This window comes from Poromitra crassiceps, assembly GCF_964638095.1.
Source record: "Poromitra crassiceps genome assembly, chromosome: 3".
NCBI lineage: Eukaryota > Metazoa > Chordata > Actinopteri > Beryciformes > Melamphaidae > Poromitra > Poromitra crassiceps.
This window is the reverse complement of record NC_139625.1, coordinates 85,063,249-85,085,748: the sequence shown is the minus strand read 5'-3', so window position 1 is coordinate 85,085,748 and position 22,500 is coordinate 85,063,249. Positions and strand designations below refer to the sequence as shown.

The 22,500-nt window shown below is 43.0% G+C and overlaps 1 protein-coding gene across 1 annotated transcript in view; it reads left to right on the top strand.

Moving 5' to 3' along the window:
• LOC310773326 (protein phosphatase 1 regulatory subunit 37) overlaps positions 1-22,500 on the top strand; it is a gene marked incomplete at both ends in the record, with an annotated part of 61,390 nt that overhangs the window by 38,882 nt on the left and 8 nt on the right. The window contains 5 exons of the mRNA XM_083633200.1: positions 1,784-1,939; positions 4,813-4,925; positions 12,219-12,360; positions 17,828-17,994; positions 22,377-22,500. The exon at positions 22,377-22,500 is cut by the window's right edge and continues 8 nt beyond it. Coding sequence (XP_083489326.1) covers positions 1,784-1,939; positions 4,813-4,925; positions 12,219-12,360; positions 17,828-17,994; positions 22,377-22,500 — 702 coding nt within the window. The remainder of the gene's footprint in view (positions 1-1,783; positions 1,940-4,812; positions 4,926-12,218; positions 12,361-17,827; positions 17,995-22,376) is intronic.

Sequence of the window (22,500 nt, the reverse complement as noted above, 5' to 3'; positions counted from 1 at the left end):
GGACAGGTGTTGAAAATTAGTGTTCCTCTATGAACACTTAACACTGTGTATCTGGTTGTTGTGCATACATGTATGTTACATCTCCAATGCTCTGTGATGTCCATATGAAATAAATAAATTAACCTAACCTAACGTGAAAACAACTAAAGAACAAAGACTGCATTCAAATTAGGCTTGGTTGGGTACCGAAACCCGGTACCACTAATGGCTCATTTCCACCACATATAACAGCACAGTACAGCTCTACTCTACCTGGCCTTACTCGTCTCTACTTGATATATACTTTGCTTCCATAGCAAGTTTACTCGCCTCCGCCCACACCTGGTCGTCATAGCGGCCGCATATCTGCCCTCCGCCCATAGCCCAAGTAGGCTATCAAATTAAATCCATACACGCCACGGAACTTTTAAACTGGTTATGAAATACTGGTGCCTCTAAATGACCTACATGGGGAAATGTGACAATCGGCCTCGAGAATGGATATCAATTTGTTATTATTCACATGCTTGCGCTGCGCGGGGGACGGGAGGGGAGTTACGCTACGGGGAGAAGGGAAGCCACTACCCCGGTGGCCACTCACCAGGCAAGACCGCGGCTTCGCTAAACCCCCGCCTCCGGCCTAGCGGAGCCGACGTAGCACACAACTACAATTGAAAACTACCGTCATGTTAAAGCTGAGCAAGGAGATCGATTTTATTTCACCAGAGCCGAAGGCAGCAACACAAAAGACTGATGGAAATAACATTAACAGAAGAGAAGGTAAGCTCCACAGTAATACAGTAAACACGATTCTGCCTGACCAATCAGTCGTCTGCAGTGTTTTCACGTCACCGTATGGTACCGGCTGGAACCTCAACAAAGCAGGCACCAAAACTAGCACGACTCAACCCGGGCTGTCCAGCTTTTTGATCGGTGGAATGAGACAAAAAGGCGAGACGAGCTGGGCGGGGCCATGCGGTGGAAATGGGCCATAGGGTACCGGTACCTTTAGACCCGCTACTACCGGTCCAGAATTGCAACACAGATTTAGGTGCCTCATTTAGGTGCCATAGACCCTTTTCACAGCAACTGTTGACTTTGAGGTGGTAAAGCAGGAGGTAAAGGAGGTGTAACCAATACCATTTACCTAAATGGTTCCATTCCATTTAGGTAAAGGTAAAGGTTCCAGTGCCGGTTCCCTCATTAATCTTATTGGTTACACCTGCTTAACTTCCTGCTTTACCAATTCAAAACGGTCGCTGTGAAAAGGGCCTATGCCCGAGCTGCTGAGTGAAATATCCGCTCTCCGGTGCTCCGAAACCAGCACCGCAAACAAAAAGCCAATTTCTTGGTTTTTTTGCATCAAAATTCAACCATGTTGTCTTCATTCATAACGAAATGCTTACGTCGGCATGACACTATCAAATTTCAACTACTAATCATATCATGACATGACAGCTATCAAGCTCCAACTGTCATTCAATGGCAACTGTGCAATGTGGTGCTGACACAGAGCTAACTAGCTGATTTCTCTGCTCAAACATGACTGTTGTCCAATCAAATCCCTCCCAGTCTCTGGTCCCACCTACAATCAACATTTCACTCAGAAATACTTCACGATAAGGAAGTGAAATACTCTGGAATACCATTTCAGCTTGACTCAAATCGTTTTAGCGCCGGTATTGGAAAAATACGAAACAACAACCCATCCCTAATTCAAATGTTATCTGCCCAAAACGTTGATTTCAGACCCAGCTGTTCCAGATGTTCTGTTTGTTTCTTCTTCTTCTGTTGCTTCCTGTAGTTGGTGCGCTAAAGTCAAACAGAGCTTTGGTGGAGCTGCACCTCAGCAGCAACCTGCTGAACAGCTACCAGGATGCCATGCAGCTGGGCGACCTGCTCCGCTACAACCACACGCTGCACACGCTGGAGCTCAGCCACAATGCCATCGCAGACGCTGGTGAGGCTCTCCTGGCTCTTCCTTGCTGCAGAATGAACCGGGTCAATCAAACCAAACCGGGTGCCAGCGTTGAAAGCAGTGATGAGACTCATAATAGTTTCGATAATATACTTTCAGTCACTCCGTGGCAGTTTTTTTAGCCCTTTACTCAGCAAGCTGTAGCCTATGTTCGTAATAGCCTATAGCAAGAAAGAGAAGAGCCAGAGAGAGAAATGAGCACAGGCACCAATCACAGATGACCATACAGCGAGTTCCACCAATCAAAGACGTCAATATTACACTTTAGACTTGCATGAAAACGAATAAAACATGTTTACAAATAAACAAGGATGATATCATACAGATTTGTGGCTTCTACAGGAACATACCATTTCACAACTAGCTCGCCCGGGGTAAGTCTACATTGGGTGGTTACGACATTATGGCTCATAATCAAACTCTCATTGCAGAAAAATGCTGTTGAACCGAGATGTCACGTGACCTCTCTCGTAACTCTCTCGTAACGGACAAGCCCGTCTTTTATTGTCACACGAACACCACAACACATGCATGCGGCCACAACACACTCATGCTGACGGTGGCCGGTGAAAAGTGTCCTCTGCATTTAACCCTGCATTAATGTCCTTTCCTCCGAGGGGCAGGCCAGGAGCAGTGGTCGCTTTCTCGTACAGCGCCCGGGGACCAACTTCGGGTGTTGTCGTCACTGGTCGGATGACGATGACGATCTGATCTTCTGCATGTTTTTAGTGGGGGGGTTATATACGGAGGAACCCCCTGTGGACTGTTGAGCTCTTCATAATTCTCACGGAGCCTCTCCTCCGCCATGTTTGTTGATCATATATCGCATTCATGACAACTCAGCCCGCCGGAGGTTTCAACACGGAACCTCCGGCCCTGACAGATTTGCGTTCACGCTGCACCTCCCGCTCCGGGGAAAACCCAAACTGTTGCTATAGCAACCCGCGTTAGCATGGTAGCTACCTACTAGCGAACAATGCTAACCGAACATGCTGAAAGCTGAATTTCACACAGCGCGAAACACAGATGATACAAACACATGAAACGTTAACATTACATAATTAAGACCTCAAATTGTGTGTTAAAACGTCAACAAACGTCTTTATAATAATTCTGTGATTATCATTAACGATGCAAGTTGCCATTGTGATGTGGCTGTGACGTCAACTCGGAGAAACCGGAGCTCTGAATGATACCCGAATTTCCGAGCTGTAATTCCGGCCTGAATGACCGTTCAATTCACTTTTTACAGGTCGGAACCCATTTATTCCGAGTCCGAGTTGTCTTGAACGGGGTATTAGTCCCGACTCTTCTTCGATTTTGCTTGGTTGGTCGAAAAAAGTGACCTTGATGAGCAGCTTTATTCTCCAAAAGTTGAAATGTTTTTTTTATTTGAGGCGCCCAGAGCTGTGCTGAAACACCAGGTGTGGTGCTGGGAAAAGGAGCGCTGCTAGCACGTCCTTACCATACAGAATGAATTGCAAAAAGGCACTGGCAGCTCAAAATAAGCTAAAACTGATCAAACAAGGCTGTAAACCTGAACTTTCTTTGTTGTTGTTGTTTTTTTACTATAAATCAGTATAGTTAGTTAGTTAGTAAAGTTTTTATTTCCGTGTCATGCCATTTCTGGCCCATTCCACATGGGATTACAAGACACACTATCACACCAAATTATATATAAACATAACATCTGGCTGTACCTCAATATACAAACAAAAATAAACAAAGTATATAATATATACACATACGTATGTACATATACATACACACTTACTGTACATACATTAAAAAAAAATCTTTTTTTCTTTTTCTTACATTGCCTTTTCCTGATAAAGAGCTTTTTTTCTCATGTCCCAAGCTTTTTCCAAGTAACAAGCCAGTCCAAAAGTTTCATACGTAAACAACCAACTCAAATTATGTGCATCATCATTATTAAGAAAACCTAAATCTGTTTTTATCTTACTGAACAAAATATTGCGCGGTTCACTGTAAAAAGGACAATAAAAAACAAAATGAAACTCATTTTCAGTGTCATTTAAACAACACATTGAACACACCCGCTCTTCTTCTTCCACTCTGACATACCGTCCAGTTTCGATCATAAGCGGTAAAATACCAGATCTCAGCTGGGCACATAAGGCTCTCTGTTTTTTTGATAAATTATAATTAACATAATTTTCAGTACCAAAATCATGTTTAATCATACGAAACGTACGCAGCTTTGGTTTAGTCCATATATCCTCAGCCCCATCGCACCTTATACTGAGTAAACACAGATTCTCTAAGTATAGCAATGTTGATTTTGCCGTTATTGAAAAATGCCTCACCAAACCCAAAGCTAAAACATAATGCATGCACATCTTGACCAACAACCATTAATTTGTTTATCCCACAGAAAAATCGTTCTTGCTAGCCGGTGGCGCTGCGCACGCGGCGACCCTACTGAGGGCAGCAGATGGTCTTTTGGAATCTGTACATATTGCAACAAATTTTATCTATTATAATATTGAAGTGTGCCTTTATTACTTTCAAACTAGTAATAATGTATTTCAATTCTGAAGTGTGCCTTTATTACTACTATCAAATTAGTAATGATGTTGTAATTTCCACTACTGCCTGATGTGAACCAAAGTGCCCTTCTGGGACATGTATTAAACTGATTGATTGATTGATTGATTGATTGTTTCCCTCCATATCAAGCAACCTATTCCACAGCTGAGCCATACATATTTTCCAGCGAGCCTCACCTGGTTCCCACCCCATGTCCCCTGCTATAGCTAACTTTGGTATAGTATATATTGTTTTGTATAATAATATAATATTGTATTGTTTTGTTGCTGTGTGGTGTGATCCAGGTTTGGAGGAGCTGTGTGATGGTCTGAGGTGGCAGACAGCAGGCCTGAAGGTCTTACATCTGAGAAACAACCAGATCACTGCCAGCGGCATGCTCCATCTGGCCAAGGCTCTGGTGAGGAACATCTACACAGACTAACACCACCCTTTAGCATAACACCATAGAATCACCTTTTTTGCTTAAACAGCTGCTTACATAGTGCAGGTACTGTAAGAAGACCGGCTGACATAGAAGTGTATACTTTTTAAACAAACTCACAACATTGTATGTGCGTAGTTTAAATAGGTTGACCATGCAAGATTTTATTATTGTTTCATTTTACCCATGTGGTATTTGGATGAATCTTTGTATCAATATTTTGGGGGCGTCTTGGTGTCTTGGTGTCTCAGTGCCTATTAAGGGGCATACCATGGAAACCTCCAGGGTTGAGATCTGGACCAAGACATCTCTCATGTCATCCCCATCTCTCATAGACGGATTATGACGTCACGGGCCCCTGGGCCTGCCCCCCTCACGGGCCCCCCCTCACAGCGCAAAAAAAAAAAAAAAAAAAAAAAAAAAAAAAAATTTTTGCCCCGATTTTTTTTATCCAGAATGCAACTCGGGCAAGTTATCAGATATCTGCACTGATTGCAAAGGATGGACACGCTTTTTCATGTGGTGACTTTGTGAAACAGTGTCTGAATGTGGCTGCGGATATATACTGTGTTCACTCCTGAGATTGCATCCCTGCAAATTGTCATGGCAAATTGTTTACAAAAGATGGACAATAAAGCTGCTTTTCAAAGTACCTTGAGGATTTTTCAAGTTGTGAATTAAGTCAAATTTCTCTCTTGATTACAAAGGTGGAAAATACAACTGTTTTTAACTGGGTGTTTACTGATTAAATGTTCAAGCTCCCCACAAATGCAGATGTTTTTTTTTAAATATATATAACCAATTGCAAATTATTACAATTACCAAACAGATAAAAAGTAGATTATTATATTGAAATGTTATTTTAGATTTAGAATGTTAATTTTCTATAAAACACAATACATTTTAATGTAATTCCACAACGTTTATTTTTGGCCCTCGGCCCTCCACCCAGATTGAGTTTTGGCCCTTCATGGGAAAGAATTTGGGCACCCCTGAGCTAGAGTCTCTTCGCAGGCCGCCTGCGAAGTGAGCTCAGGGGCCCATAAGCTAGAGTCTCAGCTGCGAAGTGAGCTCAGGGGGCCCATAAGCTAGAGTCTCAGCTGCGAAGTGAGCTCAGGGGCCCCATCAGTTAGAGTCTCTTCGCAGGCCGCCTGTGGTGGCCTGCGAAGAGACTCTAGCTCATGGGCCCCCTGAGCTCTCGGGCCCCTGGGCCTGGGCCCGGTAGGCCCGTTCAGTAATACAGCCCTGCCATCTCTCTCCTAAACTTTCTACTTTCTTGTCTTTAAAAAACAACAACTGTGTAGCAACATTTTGGATATCAGCATTAAAAAACTATACAACATTCTTCATTGACAGCTATTGAGAGTTACTTGGCCCTATCTTGCAGTGGTGTTGTCTACGTGATACGCAGGTATACGCAGTATACACACTGCGAAATGACTCAGATTTGCGTATGCACACTGGGAAATGCGCTATGATACCTATCGTTTTCAATTTCCATTCATAAAATTCACCCTGTGTGCTCTGTGTGTTACCCTACGACGTTCATACACAGCACCCAAGCCTTGCCTTTACCCACGCTTTTAAATAGGCGTCCTTTTTAGTCAATGAGGCTGTGTACACAGGGCGCCTCAACGTGAACCCTCCGTGTACCCACGCCTCGCCTGAGCTGCGCCGATTTTTACGTGAGTCTTTCAAGCCGACTAGGCGCGTGAAGGCAGACTTTTTCTGTCAAGCCATGAAAGAAAAACGCGACAATATCCGTGGGAAATGGCAAAGTCAACTGAATTTCAAAATAAAATGGTGTTACAGCGTTGAGCAGAGAGAGACAGAGAGAGAGATTGACGGGTGGCTATCACGTGGGGCTTTCTCCCCGTCGGTAAACAAATCTTCAGGAGAGAGAATAGCGACCGAAGAAGCAAGATGAAGCTGATAGCTGAAGCTATTCTGTAAATTTGGGGAGGAACAACAACAACAAAAAATGGGTCGAATCTCCGCCCACAGCCGGCCGAAACCACGCCCCCCCCTCAGAGTCAGTATACCCTCTGAAAAAAGGTAGACTACACCACTGCTATCTTGGTACAGGCGATATCCCCTATTTGCGCCGCTTGCGCACCTGTTTGCGTGCCTTAACGATACCAGTCCGCCTTGCGCAAGTGTCCAGGCCATTTAAATTTCAGTACTGTAATTGTAATTGAATTATAAATTTGAACAATCAGTTAGGCATATGTTGGTGCAAAAAGTAGTTTAATTACAGTAACTAGTTACCCCCTTACTGTTGACTTTACAGTCCTACTAACATGCATTCCTTTTGTCTGATTGGCACCATAAACTACCTTCCTGTCATGTGAGCGCGCGCGAGCACGCATGCACACACACACACACACACACACACACACACACACACACACACACAGAGACACACACACACACACACACACACACACACACACACACACACACACACACACACACACACACACACTCTCACTCTCTCTCTCTTCCCATCTCCTCCAGTGTTACCAAAAAGAGGAACAGTTTGATGAAATAATACATGTGTTAAGGAGGGGCGCTCCTGTGGCCATAATCATGATAATTAGGTGGTGTGGAATATGATGACAGGGAGAGCTGTTATTAACCTTTCTGATTTGTTCCTCTTTGTCCCCCTGGTGGTGTGGGATATGATGACAGGGAGAGCTGTTATTAACCTTTCTGCTTGGTGTGCTTTGTTCCTCTCTGTCCCCCTGGCTCACTGTGTGGTCTCTTAAAGCAGTGGTTCTCAAATGGGGGTCCGGGGACCTCCAGGGGTCCGTGGCACTTTGCAAGGGGGTCCGCGAAAAGTTTTCAGGAAAATAAAAATAAAAACTTTATTTTGTGTGTGCAAAAGCTTCATAGTTCAACGAAAATATGTTATGCTTTAAATCTAAAATGCTTCATGGATTACATTCTAATCTAACAAACCTATCAATTTAAAAGCCCAAAATCACAAATCAGAATGAGGGGGGGTCCCCGGTATCTTTTCTATCTTGCAAGGGGTCCTTGGCTGAAAAACATTTGAGAACTTCTGTCTTAAAGAACTAAGATGGCAGATGTGGACCAGTGCTATCAGAACTTAGCCCTGGTTGAAGACACAAACCGTGAGATCCAGCTCACTTTGGTTCTCAGTTCAGAATGATCATTTTGAATGATATTGTACATTTAATTACATTTTCTACGTACACGTATGAGGGGAGCATGTCAAGTAGGGCTCTCGTTTTATCTGCTTTGCATCCTTTCACAAAACATTGTTTTAAGCCAACATGTCGTGTGAGCCTTTACTGTGTTTTTTGGTGTGTGTGAGTGCACGTTTTGTTTTACCACATCACACCTCAAACTACTCAGTCCAACCCTCCCGCGGTTTACGTTTGACAAGCTTCAACCATGCTTGACTCTCACACACTCAACCATGCAGTCGCCTCTTTAATTGTCTGGTATTATCCCCCATGCATATCCATTTGGGCTGCTCTTCCTCCCTCTCCTCCCCTCTTCATTTGCAGGAGTTTCTCGCCATCCCGTCGGATGTGGCGGCGTCTCTGTGTGCCGAGACATAGAGCCAGCATTAGCGCTAGCACAGCGAGAGCAGGTGGTTGTGCGGTGGGGAGTGGGGGTGTTGTGTGTGTGTGTGTGTGTGTGTGTGGGGGGGGGGGGTGGGTCTCAAGTGTGTTTGTTGTCACCGCGGTACAAATGAACTCCTCCCCTGCGCTGCCTCACTTCAGAGCAGTGACCAGAGGAGTTGAACAAGGGTGGCGAGGCGAGGGGGCAACAGAGGAGTGGGTGGTGCGTTCCTCTCCACACTCCTGGGCAACATCGGCCCCTCGTGCCCACACACCCCCACATTTATATGCCAGCTAATCAAGCTTCAATGCTAATGTGCCTCCGGAGAGTCAGCTTCTGAACATTTAAAGTCAGATGAAACATTTTGAAAAGGAATAATAATGACCATATAATAACAGTAATAATCTGAGCTAAAATTGCTTAAAGTGGGCGGTGTCTGTCAGTCACGAAAGTGACGGAAGTGACATCATCAGCGAACTGGGTAGCGGTGTAAGTCATGCTTTGTGTCACGAAAGTGACGGAAGTGACATCATCAGCGAACTGGGTAGCGGTGTAAGTCATGTTTTGTGTCACGAAAGTGACGGAAGTGACGACATCAGTGAAGTGGGTAGCGGTGTAAGTCATGTTTTGTGTCACAAAAGTGATGGAAGTGACATCATCAATGAAGTGGGTAGCGGTGTAAGTCATGTTTTGTGTCACAAAGTGATGGAAGTGACATCATCAGTGAAGTGGGTAGCGGTGTAAGTCATGTTTTGTGTCACGAAAGTGACGGAAGTGACGACATCAGTGAAGTGGGTAGCGGTGTAAGTCATGTTTTGTGTCACGAAAGTGACGGAAGTGACGACATCAGTGAAGTGGGTAGCGGTGTAAGTCATGTTTTGTGTCACGAAAGTGATGGAAGTGACATCATCAGTGAAGTGGGTAGCGGTGTAAGTCAGGGTTTGGAAGAGACATCATCAGTGAAGTGGGTAGCGGTGTAAGTCATGTTTTGTGTAACAAAAGTGATGGAAGTGACATCATCAGTGAAGTGGGTAGCGGTGTAAGTCATGCTTTGTGTCACAAAAGTGATGGAAGTGACATCATCAGTGAAGTGGGTAGCGGTGTAAGTCATGTTTTGTGTAACAAAAGTGATGGAAGTGACATCATCAGTGAAGTGGGTAGCGGTGTAAGTCATGCTTTGTGTCACAAAAGTGATGGAAGTTACATCATCAGTGAAGTGGGTAGCGGTGTAAGTCATGTTTTGTGTCACGAAAGTGATGGAAGTGACATCATCAGTGAAGTGGGTAGCGGTGTAAGTCATGTTTTGTGTCACGAAAGTGATGGAAGTGACATCATCAGTGAAGTGGGTAGCGGTGTAAGTCATGTTTTGTGTCACAAAAGTGATGGAAGTGACATCATCAGTGAAGTGGGTAGCGGTGTAAGTCATGTTTTGTGTCACAAAAGTGATGGAAGTGACATCATCAGTGAAGTGGGTAGCGGTGTAAGTCATGCTTTGTGTCACGAAAGTGATGGAAGTGACATCATCAGTGAAGTGGGTAGCGGTGTAAGTCATGTTTTGTGTCACAAAAGTGATGGAAGTGACATCATCAGTGAAGTGGGTAGCGGTGTAAGTCATGTTTTGTGTCACAAAAGTGATGGAAGTGACATCATCAGTGAAGTGGGTAGCGGTGTAAGTCATGTTTTGTGTCACGAAAGTGATGGAAGTGACATCATCAGTGAAGTGGGTAGCGGTGTAAGTCATGTTTTGTGTCACAAAAGTGATGGAAGTGACATCATCAGTGAAGTGGGTAGCGGTGTAAGTCATGTTTTGTGTCACAAAAGTGATGGAAGTGACATCATCAGTGAAGTGGGTAGCGGTGTAAGTCATGTTTTGTGTCACAAAAGTGATGGAAGTGACATCATCAGTGAAGTGGGTAGCGGTGTAAGTCATGTTTTGTGTCACGAAAGTGATGGAAGTGACATCATCAGTGAAGTGGGTAGCGGTGTAAGTCATGCTTTGTGTCACGAAAGTTATGGAAGTGACATCATCACTTCCTGGGCAAAAGTTGGCACGGAAATGACACAATTGCACAATTGCTCAACTGTAATGCCACTCGGGCAGTTGTGATGTCATGAGTGATGTCACTCGAGCAACTCTGAATACTATAATTGGAGAGCCGCTGGTCACTCGAGCAACTCTGAATACTATAATTGGAGAGCCGCTGGTACACAGTTGCGCGCACATTTGCCCAACTGTGATGTCACTCGGGCAGTTGTGATGTCATCAGTGATGTTACTCGAGCAACTGTGATTGAAGGGCCGATGGCACACATTTGCACAACTGGGATGTCACGGGCACTCTCCAGAGTCTCCACCCACACACAAGATTTCTAGTGTAATGATTGATTGATTGATTGATTTTATTTAAATGTCATGCACTCTAGGTGCCCAACCCCCATGGGTTTACAAGACATATACACAATAAAACATCACACAATGGTACATTAAAATACAAGTGACAGGACAGCAATGAGCAGGACAGGAATATAAAACAATACATCAGTAATCATAGCTGCTGCGCAGCAATGGGTCGTAGCCGGGCACTGATGACATCATCAGTGATGTCACAATGCACAATTGCTCAAGTGACATCACTGACGACATCACTTATGACACCATCATAAGTGTGTGTGTGGGGGTTTTTTTCCCCCAGGATGGCGAGGGCATGTCCCCCCCTCCTTTCCCCATGATGGCGAAGGCATCGATGCTCTTTAGGACATGGGGTAGAATGCAAAATTATGTCAAAAATTACGTTTTTGTGACACAATTCTGAGATTTTGCACACTTCAACTACTGTGAGAGCAAAATCTTTTCCGTGAAGCTTTATTTAGCAAACATTTGCAGTAGCTGTTTACAGTAACATTTACAGTAGAATATTTTGATGCACTGTGCGCTCAATTTTTCATCAATCGGAAATCTGTTATAAGAATAAGAATAATACGAATCTGGACAAAAACAATAGGTTTCCCAGCATTCGCTGTGAATACCTAATAAAAACTCAAAATATTAATACAAAAATCTAAATATCAAGTATACCCACTTGCAGCATCAATAGTATTTGGACCCAGTTAAGCGTTGTGATGTGACCCTCTAAACCAGTGTTTCCTAACCAGGGGTACGTCTACCCCTAGGTGTACTTGAGCAGCTCAAGGGGTACATGGAAAGATTGAGGATCGCAATTTACACCTCAAACTACTCATTCCAACCCTCCCGCGGTTTACGTTTGACAGGCTTCAACCATGCATGTGTCAACTGTTACACTACTCCGTGATAAGGTCACGTTCTCGCATATCAAAACTGTGCGCCATCCAACTAAGTGTGGCAAACATGAATAAATGGCTCTAACGTCCAGTTGCTGTCACTCCGGATCCAGGTTTATGGGAGCAAAAAAATAGGTCAACCCCAAACAAACACAGCCAATTCAGTGACAAAGATATGATGTATGGATTTACTTAGCTGAGATGACCCTATGTGAAACCGTGTTCTTAAAATGTACCTGTAGGCCTAATTCTTTATACTAAAAGAAGTGTTGTTATTTATTGGTTATTATGCATTGATTGTCTGTCTGGCCCAGTTGAGACCAAATTGGTCCCCATGTGGCCCATGATTTTGACACGTCTGAACCATGTTTTGCAGCCAGTGCTGAAGGTGTTGGAGGTGTTGGATTTGGGAGAGAACATGGTGGGGAACGAGGGCATCCAAACCATCAGGGAAGGTCTGATGGTGAACCGCTCCCTGCTGCAGCTGGGCCTGGCCCATGCTCACATCACTTGTGAAGGTACAACAACCTACAGCTTATCTATTCAAAACTGACTCACCTGTGAAGGTACAACAACCCACCTACAGTTTATATACTGTATTCACAACTAACTCACCTGTGAAGGTACAACAACCCACCTGCAGCTTATATACTGTATTCACAACTAACTCACCTGTGAAGGTACAACAACCCACCTACAGCTTATATACTGTATTCACAACTAACTCACATGTGAAGGTACAACAACCCACCTACAGCTTATCTACTGTATTCACAACTAACTCACCTGTGAAGGTACAACAACCCACCTACAGCTTATATACTGTATTCACAACTAACTCACCTGTGAAGGTACAACAACCCACCTACAGCTTGTATACTGTATTCACAACTAACTCACCTGTGAAGGTACAACAACCCACCTACAGCTTATATACTGTATTCACAACTAACTCACCTGTGAAGGTACAACAACCCACCTGCAGCTTATATACTGTATTCACAACTAACTCACCTGTGAAGGTACAACAACCCACCTACAGCTTATATACTGTATTCACAACTAACTCACCTGTGAAGGTACAACAACCCACCTACAGCTTATATACTGTATTCACAACTAACTCACCTGTGAAGGTACAACAACCCACCTGCAGCTTATCTACTGTATTCACAACTAACTCACCTGTGAAGGTACAACAACCCACCTACAGCTTATATACTGTATTCACAACTAACTCACCTGTGAAGGTACAACAACCCACCTACAGCTTGTATACTGTATTCACAACTAACTCACCTGTGAAGGTACAACAACCCACCTACAGCTTATCTACTGTATTCACAACTAACTCACCTGTGAAGGTACAACAACCCACCTACAGCTTATATACTGTATTCACAACTAACTCACCTGTGAAGGTACAACAACCCACCTGCAGCTTATATACTGTATTCACAACTAACTCACCTGTGAAGGTACAACAACCCACCTACAGCTTATCTACTGTATTCACAACTAACTCACCTGTGAAGGTACAACAACCCACCTACAGCTTATATACTGTATTCACAACTAACTCACCTGTGAAGGTACAACAACCCACCTACAGCTTATCTACTGTATTCACAACTAACTCACCTGTGAAGGTACAACAACCCACCTACAGCTTATATACTGTATTCACAACTAACTCACCTGTGAAGGTACAACAACCCACCTACAGCTTATATACTGTATTCACAACTAACTCACCTGTGAAGGTACAACAACCCACCTGCAGCTTATATACTGTATTCACAACTAACTCACCTGTGAAGGTACAACAACCCACCTACAGCTTGTATACTGTATTCACAACTAACTCACCTGTGAAGGTACAACAACCCACCTGCAGCTTATATACTGTATTCACAACTAACTCACCTGTGAAGGTACAACAACCCACCTACAGCTTGTATACTGTATTCACAACTAACTCACCTGTGAAGGTACAACAACCCACCTGCAGCTTATATACTGTATTCACAACTAACTCACCTGTGAAGGTACAACAACCCACCTACAGCTTATATACTGTATTCACAACTAACTCACCTGTGAAGGTACAACAACCCACCTACAGCTTATATACTGTATTCACAACTAACTCACCTGTGAAGGTACAACAACCCACCTGCAGCTTATCTACTGTATTCACAACTAACTCACCTGTGAAGGTACAACAACCCACCTACAGCTTATATACTGTATTCACAACTAACTCACCTGTGAAGGTACAACAACCCACCTACAGCTTGTATACTGTATTCACAACTAACTCACCTGTGAAGGTACAACAACCCACCTACAGCTTATCTACTGTATTCACAACTAACTCACCTGTGAAGGTACAACAACCCACCTGCAGCTTATATACTGTATTCACAACTAACTCACCTGTGAAGGTACAACAACCCACCTACAGCTTATCTACTGTATTCACAACTAACTCACCTGTGAAGGTACAACAACCCACCTACAGCTTATATACTGTATTCACAACTAACTCACCTGTGAAGGTACAACAACCCACCTACAGCTTATCTACTGTATTCACAACTAACTCACCTGTGAAGGTACAACAACCCACCTACAGCTTATATACTGTATTCACAACTAACTCACCTGTGAAGGTACAACAACCCACCTACAGCTTATATACTGTATTCACAACTAACTCACCTGTGAAGGTACAACAACCCACCTGCAGCTTATATACTGTATTCACAACTAACTCACCTGTGAAGGTACAACAACCCACCTACAGCTTGTATACTGTATTCACAACTAACTCACCTGTGAAGGTACAACAACCCACCTGCAGCTTATATACTGTATTCACAACTAACTCACCTGTGAAGGTACAACAACCCACCTACAGCTTATCTACTGTATTCACAACTAACTCACCTGTGAAGGTACAACAACCCACCTACAGCTTATATACTGTATTCACAACTAACTCACCTGTGAAGGTACAACAACCCACCTACAGCTTATATACTGTATTCACAACTAACTCACCTGTGAAGGTACAACAACCCACCTACAGCTTATCTACTGTATTCACAACTAACTCACCTGTGAAGGTACAACAACCCACCTACAGCTTATATACTGTATTCACAACTAACTCACCTGTGAAGGTACAACAACCCACCTACAGCTTATATACTGTATTCACAACTAACTCACCTGTGAAGGTACAACAACCCACCTGCAGCTTATATACTGTATTCACAACTAACTCACCTGTGAAGGTACAACAACCCACCTACAGCTTGTATACTGTATTCACAACTAACTCACCTGTGAAGGTACAACAACCCACCTGCAGCTTATATACTGTATTCACAACTAACTCACCTGTGAAGGTACAACAACCCACCTACAGCTTATATACTGTATTCACAACTAACTCACCTGTGAAGGTACAACAACCCACCTACAGCTTATATACTGTATTCACAACTAACTCACCTGTGAAGGTACAACAACCCACCTACAGCTTGTATACTGTATTCACAACTAACTCACCTGTGAAGGTACAACAACCCACCTGCAGCTTATATACTGTATTCACAACTAACTCACCTGTGAAGGTACAACAACCCACCTACAGCTTATCTACTGTATTCACAACTAACTCACCTGTGAAGGTACAACAACCCACCTACAGCTTATCTACTGTATTCACAACTAACTCACCTGTGAAGGTACAACAACCCACCTACAGCTTATATACTGTATTCACAACTAACTCACCTGTGAAGGTACAACAACCCACCTACAGCTTATATACTGTATTCACAACTAACTCACCTGTGAAGGTACAACAACCCACCTACAGCTTGTATACTGTATTCACAACTAACTCACCTGTGAAGGTACAACAACCCACCTGCAGCTTATATACTGTATTCACAACTAACTCACCTGTGAAAGTACAACAACCCACCTACAGCTTATATACTGTATTCACAACTAACTCACCTGTGAAGGTACAACAACCCACCTACAGCTTGTATACTGTATTCACAACTAACTCACCTGTGAAGGTACAACAACCCACCTGCAGCTTATATACTGTATTCACAACTAACTCACCTGTGAAGGTACAACAACCCACCTACAGCTTATATACTGTATTCACAACTAACTCACCTGTGAAGGTACAACAACCCACCTACAGCTTGTATACTGTATTCACAACTAACTCACCTGTGAAGGTACAACAACCCACCTACAGCTTATATACTGTATTCACAACTAACTCACCTGTGAAAGTACAACAACCCACCTACAGCTTGTATACTGTATTCACAACTAACTCACCTGTGAAGGTACAACAACCCACCTACAGCTTATATACTGTATTCACAACTAACTCACCTGTGAAAGTACAACAACCCACCTACAGCTTATATACTGTATTCACAACTAACTCACCTGTGAAGGTACAACAACCCACCTACAGCTTATATACTGTATTCACAACTAACTCACCTGTGAAGGTACAACAACCCACCTGCAGCTTATCTACTGTATTCACAACTAACTCACCTGTGAAGGTACAACAACCCACCTGCAGCTTATCTATTCACAACTGACTCACCTGTGAAGGTACAACAACCCACCTACAGCTTATCTACTGTATTCACAACTAACTCACCTGTGAAGGTACAACAACCCACCTACAGCTTATCTACTGTATTCACAACTAACTCACCTGTGAAGGTACAACAACCCACCTACAGCTTATATACTGTATTCACAACTAACTCACCTGTGAAGGTACAACAACCCACCTACAGCTTATATACTGTATTCACAACTAACTCACCTGTGAAGGTACAACAACCCACCTACAGCTTATATACTGTATTCACAACTAACTCACCTGTGAAGGTACAACAACCCACCTACAGCTTGTATACTGTATTCACAACTAACTCACCTGTGAAGGTACAACAACCCACCTACAGCTTATATACTGTATTCACAACTAACTCACCTGTGAAGGTACAACAACCCACCTGCAGCTTATATACTGTATTCACAACTAACTCACCTGTGAAGGTACAACAACCCACCTACAGCTTGTATACTGTATTCACAACTAACTCACATGTGAAGGTACAACAACCCACCTACAGCTTATATACTGTATTCACAACTAACTCACCTGTGAAGGTACAACAACCCACCTGCAGCTTATCTATTCACAACTGACTCACACTACAGCTTATGTACAGGGCTCACAACTAACTTTAACTTTTTCAGTTGGTCGCACAGCACATGATAGGTCGCACCATTTTTGTTTAGTTTTGTGTTTTGTGAGGGGGGTATTCTTGTATAGTCTTATATTGCCAATAGGCTAATAAAGGATCCCATTACCTGGATGACTGGAGAATGATCTAATGTACTCCATTTTAAGTGCCGCATTTGTCAAACAAATAACTAGCCTGTGTCCATACTAAATCAAGTACTTTGTGTCAAAGATAACAGCACTTGATTAAAAATAGATAAACTTAACAAATTCCCAACAGAATTTACTTTATTGAAAAGCTATAAATAAAAAAGGCATTTTCCTGATACACATCCAGGCTTAGGGAGTACTGGCTGAAGAGCCTGTATGTATCAGTGTAATTGTACATTTGTCTTGTGTCTAGGGTTGCCAACTTCTTGAAATGGAAATAAGGAACGGGGGCGGTCCGGGGGAGGGGGGTGTATACATATGTGGACCTATAACAATTTCTTTTTTCATTAATACTCCTGTCAAAGATGTGTATGTCAGGGCTCATTCTCCTGTAAAAGACATTTATGCTATGGTTAATCCTCCTGTCGAAGACAATAAAGGATAGCTTACTTGCTTAACTTAGGTAAGTTAGTTAGTTGGCCACTGACCTTCCAAAAATAATGAGTGTCCTCTCACTGATAAAGGCGCAGTGGCATTGGCTGAGTTCCTTGCGGAGAGCCATCAGATTGAGCGTCTGGACATCCGTCAGAACCAGGTGAAGGTTGGTGGCCTGATGGCCTTGTGTCTGGCCCTGAAGATCAACCAGTCTCTGGCCAGTCTGGATCTCGACCACACACCCCAACATGAGCATGTAAGTCCAGCAAGCACGTACACACAGAGATGGGAAGTAACTAAACACAAATGCTTTGTTAGTGTACTTAAGTAGGATTTTCAGGTATCTGGACATTACTGAGCATTTATTTTTCTGACAACTTTTTACTTTTACTCCCTACATTTTAACACAAATATCTGCACTTTCTACTCCTCACATTTTCCTCACAAAACAGGCTAGTTACTTACTGAAGCCCCTTCTAAACATGAAGTCTGTACCATGCCCGTTGAATCAGGTCCGGCTATTTGCCGTTTTTTTTTTTACCCTTCTAGACACGACTCAATAAACCTGTGAATCTGTTTTCAAACGTGGGGGGGGGGGGGGGGTTGTTATTGCTTCTGCAATATTTCCTCACACGTACTCGGCAACGCAGAAAAACTATGAAGAAAGTGGAAAAGGATATACGTGTAAGCAGAAGAAGATACGAAGCAGCTACACGTCGTGCACAAGCATCCCAATGGAGAAAGATTGTTTCACATTACATCCACTGCAGCGTGAGAGAGCGATGCGTGAGAGAGCGATGTGGATGTGAGGGAGGCCAGGTGGGAAGATGCACTGAAGAACTTTGACCACGTGGAATGAAAGCGTTGTTTTCACATGTCCATTCCTCGACATTGCCTTGATGAAAAACTGCTTAAAACGTGTGTGGGCATTGGGCAATAACACGACAGTGGAGAGGGGAGTGTGTAAGCGGCTTCACTCATCTGATCTGCCACCTGGCACCGCTGCATCAGGCTGATGATCAAAACGAATATAGCCTACTAAATGCTGTTCATGAGTTTTCTCGTTTAATTAATCGAAATGCGTGAACGATTAATTAATATAGCCTAAGTGAACATCAATAACAGGCACTTATCACCCAATAGGCCTTTTTTTCACAGCTGCCATTTTGTGTCTAAAAGGCAGGGTAAACACAGGTGCAACCAACTCACTAATTAGGGCTCCAGCACTGGAACACCTAAAGGGACTGGAAGTTGGAAACCCTAATTAATGTTTTGGTGCACCTGTGCTACTTCCTTCCTTTTAAACACAAAATGGCTGCTGTGAAAAGGGCCTATAGCCTAATGAGCAGTGTCGTCTCCTTGTTAAATTTTCAAACTGGGAGATGGAGGAAAAGTAACGATTCAACTTTTAGGCTACATGTTTACTCACCAATTTGGCTGTCTTCCAAATAATCCAGCCACGTAACTACGTCCGATCATGAAATTATTCAATAGAGCAGCGCAGGAATGAGTGTGGAAGTAGTGCTTGGGTTCGTCAGCGGAAAAGTGAACAGGGTTTTAGAATGGGGATTTCACCTAAATGCATAAAATAAGGTATTTCGTGTAGTGTATGGGAGCGCGAATTTGGGTTCAGCAGGATAATCTTCACAAACGTGAATAACTTTTATGACTTTTGGAACGTATGCAGGGGGTTTTAAATGTGACGCTTCACAAGGCATAACAGTGATTAACGTTCGTGAAGATTTTTATTTTATTTTTTATTTAACCTTTATTTAACCAGGTCGGTCCCATTGAGATACAAAGACCTCTTTTTCAAGGGAAGCCTGGTCAGCATAAAAGAGATAAAGTTACAACATTAAAACAGACAAACAGCAATGCACAAACATGCAATAAAACAGGCAAAAGCAGTTCGAACGTTCATAAAAAACGTGCAAATACGAAAATAATCTACTTCTACAGTATGTCTCATTATCCTGCTGAACCCAAATTCGCGCTCCCATAAACTTTTGTTAACCACAGACCTTATTTGATGCATTTAAGTGAAATCTCCATTCTAAAAGGGCATAGACTTTTCCCCTGATGAACCAACATGGCGAAGATTAAGCCTACACAATACATCATCCGTGCACTACTCTATAGCACAGGGACATGAATGGTTTGTATGTGCCATTTAACCACCCGCCTGATATGATCCGCTCTCACGGGAGTGCGCCCACAACCGAGAATTGGTGCTAAACATGCAGCCCATTCGAGTAAGGTCTGGTTATGACTGCATGTTCAGAAACAGCTTTAGTTACTAGTTATGACAAACAAAAACAACGTAACATGTGTCTGTCTCTCTGGTCTGGTGCTTTCACAAATGTGAAAAACCATATCACACAAATTATGAATCAAAGTATAGTCTTTATACATCTTAAAACATGTTTGGAGGGGATCATTTAAGTTGAATAGTCTTCCAAATATATGACGTGATTTTCAGGTAGCTTTGCACAGAAACAGCCGTTAGAAATACTTTTTTAATTTAATACTTTATGACATTTCATAAAGCCTGTACTTTTTTGCTTTTACTTGAGTAAACAAGTTGAATCAATACTTCTACTTTTACCAGTCTTTTCTTTACATGAGTAACTGTACTTCTACTTAAGTAAAGAATGTGTGTACTTTTCACATCTGTGCTTACACACTGGCTCTGCTCCTGATTCACTGGATTGTAGATATTATTTTCTCTCCAAATTGATTTGAGCCTTTGATGCAAGGACTGAGGGACACGTGATGTGACACTCAGTGCCCACTTTATGTGCCCACGGGCGGCACGGTGGCTCAGTGGTTAGTACTGTTGCCTCACAGCAAGAAGGTTCCGGGTTCGAACCCCGATCCGTCCCAGGTCCTTTCTGTGTGGAGTTTGCATGTTCTCCCTGTGTTCGCGTGGGTTTACTCCGGGCGCTCCGGTTTCCTCCCACCATCAAAGACATGTATGTTAGGGTTAATACTCCTGTCAGTGCCTCTGACCAAGGCACTGGCAAAAGAACTGGAGTTGGTCCCCGGGCGCTGCACTGCGGCTGCCCACTGCTCCTAGTTCTAGGAAGGTTCCTAGTAGAGGATCGGTCAAATGCAGAGGATGAATTTCCCCATGGGGATAAATAAAGGATAACTTAACTTAACTTAACTTAACTTAACTTAACTTAACTTAACTTAACTTAATTAGCTACAGTAGCTACCTATATATGCCAATAGCTCATCCAGACAGCGAGTCAGGTATAAATAACACATCAGTATGCAGCATGCACACAGGCTGGAGAGGTTTGGTTACTATTCAATTAAGCATTAGGACCAGCTGCTGATTTACACTAAATGAATGTGGTATGGTGCCTTCTGGGATTCTCTCCACTTTAGTGTCTGGACTTTACTGAGAATGCTGCCATAACCAAAAACCATCCAGTCATTTAGGAGATTTTAGAGGAAAATGCTGAAACCGATTAAACCTGACAACAGTGATGTGCAATAGAGCCAGTGCTGTAATCAAGTCACTATATCTCCAGTCTGACTCCAGTCCCCGTTAGCTGGGTCCGAGTCCGTGTCCAGAGTTACTGAACGTGAGTGTGAATCCACAGGTAGGTGGAACACACACGTGTCTGCCCTTGTACAATATGGAATAATGCCACGCTATTAATATAGCTACAGTATCAGTATCTTATGCCAAATTATTAGGGCCTGTTACAAAAACAACAACAACAAAAACAGTCTTTATTCATTAACAAGTCTGAGTCCTCGTCTCCATCTTCCGAGTCCGAATGCATGAATGCCAAGTCCAGGTCCGAGTCATCAGAGGTCAAGTCCAAGTGGAGTCACGAGTCCTGAAAATGAGTCCAGGACTCACGCTCGGGTCAGAGTCCTGGAGTACTACAACACTGAATAGAGCACGTGAATCTGTATGGAAATATATACAGCTAAATAGCTATATTGTAGATTGGGACTTTAATCCCCATCTAACTAAAACACATAGAAAATGGTAAAAGTACTGTAAGCATCTTCCATTGTTCATGTCGGAATCTGCGATGAATGTAAAGGTATTACTTGTAGTTTGGAATTATTTAGAACTCATCTATTGTGTCTCAGCTCTGCATGCATTCAAATGAGTGTTAAAGCTTTCACACAAATGATCCTTCTAATTAAGAATTGAAGTTTATTGGTGGCTGGAGGATCACTTATCCTTAACATGGTGTCTTTTGTGATACACTGCGAGTCTGTGCTGTGGTCACAGATGTGTCACTTGCAGACACAAATAAGTCATTTGTTAGACTTAATATTCTATATACCTTCCATCGCTGCCGAGGCCCGAGGAGAACCATGCCATAACTTTAATACATGGCCCTGCTGGAATCACAAAATAATTACCCACACTTGCCATCTGTTTGTCATGATTTTATCTCTGCTAACCTATTTGCATATTAAAGCATTAATTAAAATCTCCAAGGAACGGAATGCTTACTTTCAAATTAACTCTGAAGGCGATCCGTGTGCCGCTTCCAAAGTTGTTTTCTTTTCGTTAGCAGTTAGCAGTGATGCTCTTTCTGTTTGTCTGCTCATTGTTTACACCATTAAGTCTGATTTTTATGAAATGTCTCCTCTGGCTAAAAGTCGAAGAAGAAGAAGAAGAAGAAGCAGCACGGCGTTCTGCGAATGTGTGTCATTAAAGTGGGACTTCTTCCTCACTCTGCACCAAAGCCTCCATATTGGCGGCTCTGTGTTCACGCTCCTCTAA